General features: G+C 67.5%; 1 protein-coding gene across 1 annotated transcript; it reads left to right on the top strand.

The window, feature by feature from the left end:
• Positions 1-249: 249 nt before the first annotated feature.
• Positions 250-1,211, top strand: LOC113405129 (uncharacterized protein ZSWIM9-like; the record flags this gene model as incomplete). The annotated part of the gene is made up of 2 exons (XM_026661413.2): positions 250-531; positions 1,179-1,211. Coding segments are annotated over 2 exons (315 nt in total), but the record flags the coding sequence as incomplete, so codon positions are not given.
• Between the last annotated feature and the right edge of the window lie 6 nt (positions 1,212-1,217).

Below are 1,217 nucleotides of genomic sequence, written 5' to 3'. Positions count from 1 at the left end.
CGTCGGGGGGCTGGGCCGGTTGCCCGGAGGGGGGCCCGGGGAGCGTCAGGGGGCGGGGCCGGTTGCCCGGAGGGGGGCCCGGGGAGCGTCGGGGGGCCGGGCCGGTTGCCCGGAGTGGGGCACGGGGAGCATTGGGAGGCTGGGAACCGGCAGCAGGATGGGGCCAGGCAGGGCCGGCTGGTTCGGGGTGGACGGGAGGCTGCGTTTCCCCCCTGCCCAGCTGATGCTGTCTTGTGTCCCCTGTGGCAGTGGCTCCCCGCGCCCACCCTCCGCCCGCAGGGCCATGGGGGACCTGGGCCTGGGCCAGGAGTTCCACACATGGCATCAGTTCAGCAGCTTCTTCGATGACTGGTGCGAGAAGCACAAGGTGCTATTCATCATCGCCAGCCTCAAGCCGCTGATCTCGCTGCGCCAGAACCCGCTGCACTACCAGCCCAGCCTGGCCGCCACCCTGCGCTTCCGCTTCGTCCGCCTCATCTGCAAGCACAGCGGCACCTACGTGGGCCAGAGCACCGTGCAACGCAACCGGCTGTGAGTGGGACGCCCTAGGGCTTGCTGCAGGGCCGTGCCCCCCGCCCCCACTAAGTCCACACTCTGCAGCATTTAGGTTCTGCTGGCAGATCTTCCCCCCGCTATCCTGACTCTGCTGTTACATGGCGCTCTGCTCTCCCCCGGGTGCGACTGGGGGCCTGTCGTGTTCCCCCGGCTGTGGTGGCAGAGGGGGCTGTGCCTGGGCCTGGGGGAGCTGCCATTAGCTTTGCCAGGGGATTGCTGGGCATTACTGGGTTGCGTTCGGCCTGGCCAGGAGGTTTCCAGGCTGGGCCATGCCCAGTGTTAAATGTGCCGGTGATGGGGCTCCCCCGCGTGCCCTGGAGGCAGCAGTTTGCAGCCTGAGCTCCTCTTCCTGGTTCTGTGCTCTGTGGCACCCGGCAACACCGCCCCATGGGGCCACGGCCCCTCTCCATTTAGTCCCCCCAGGTCAAGGGATGGGTTGGACACCAGGTGGCAAGGTAGGCGGCTTGCCGGAGTGACTTCCACTGCCCATATCACTGGCAGCAGCGGGTGATGTTTTTATCTGCTTCAGGCTCACCCCTTCTGCCAGACCCTAGAGGCTGTCCCCACCCCCATCCCCTCCCACATGGCTGCCCCATGCTGACCCCTCCGTTTCCCCTCCCCAGCAGCGAGAAGATCGACTGCCCGGCCTCCATCACGCTGCG

The sequence above is a fragment of the Terrapene carolina genome, unplaced genomic scaffold (assembly GCF_002925995.2).
Source record: "Terrapene carolina triunguis isolate 2854851 unplaced genomic scaffold, T_m_triunguis-2.0 Scaffold1779, whole genome shotgun sequence".
Taxonomy (NCBI): domain Eukaryota; kingdom Metazoa; phylum Chordata; order Testudines; family Emydidae; genus Terrapene; species Terrapene triunguis.
The sequence above is the reverse complement of the archived record's forward strand: the minus strand, read 5'-3'. Positions and strand labels throughout refer to the sequence as shown.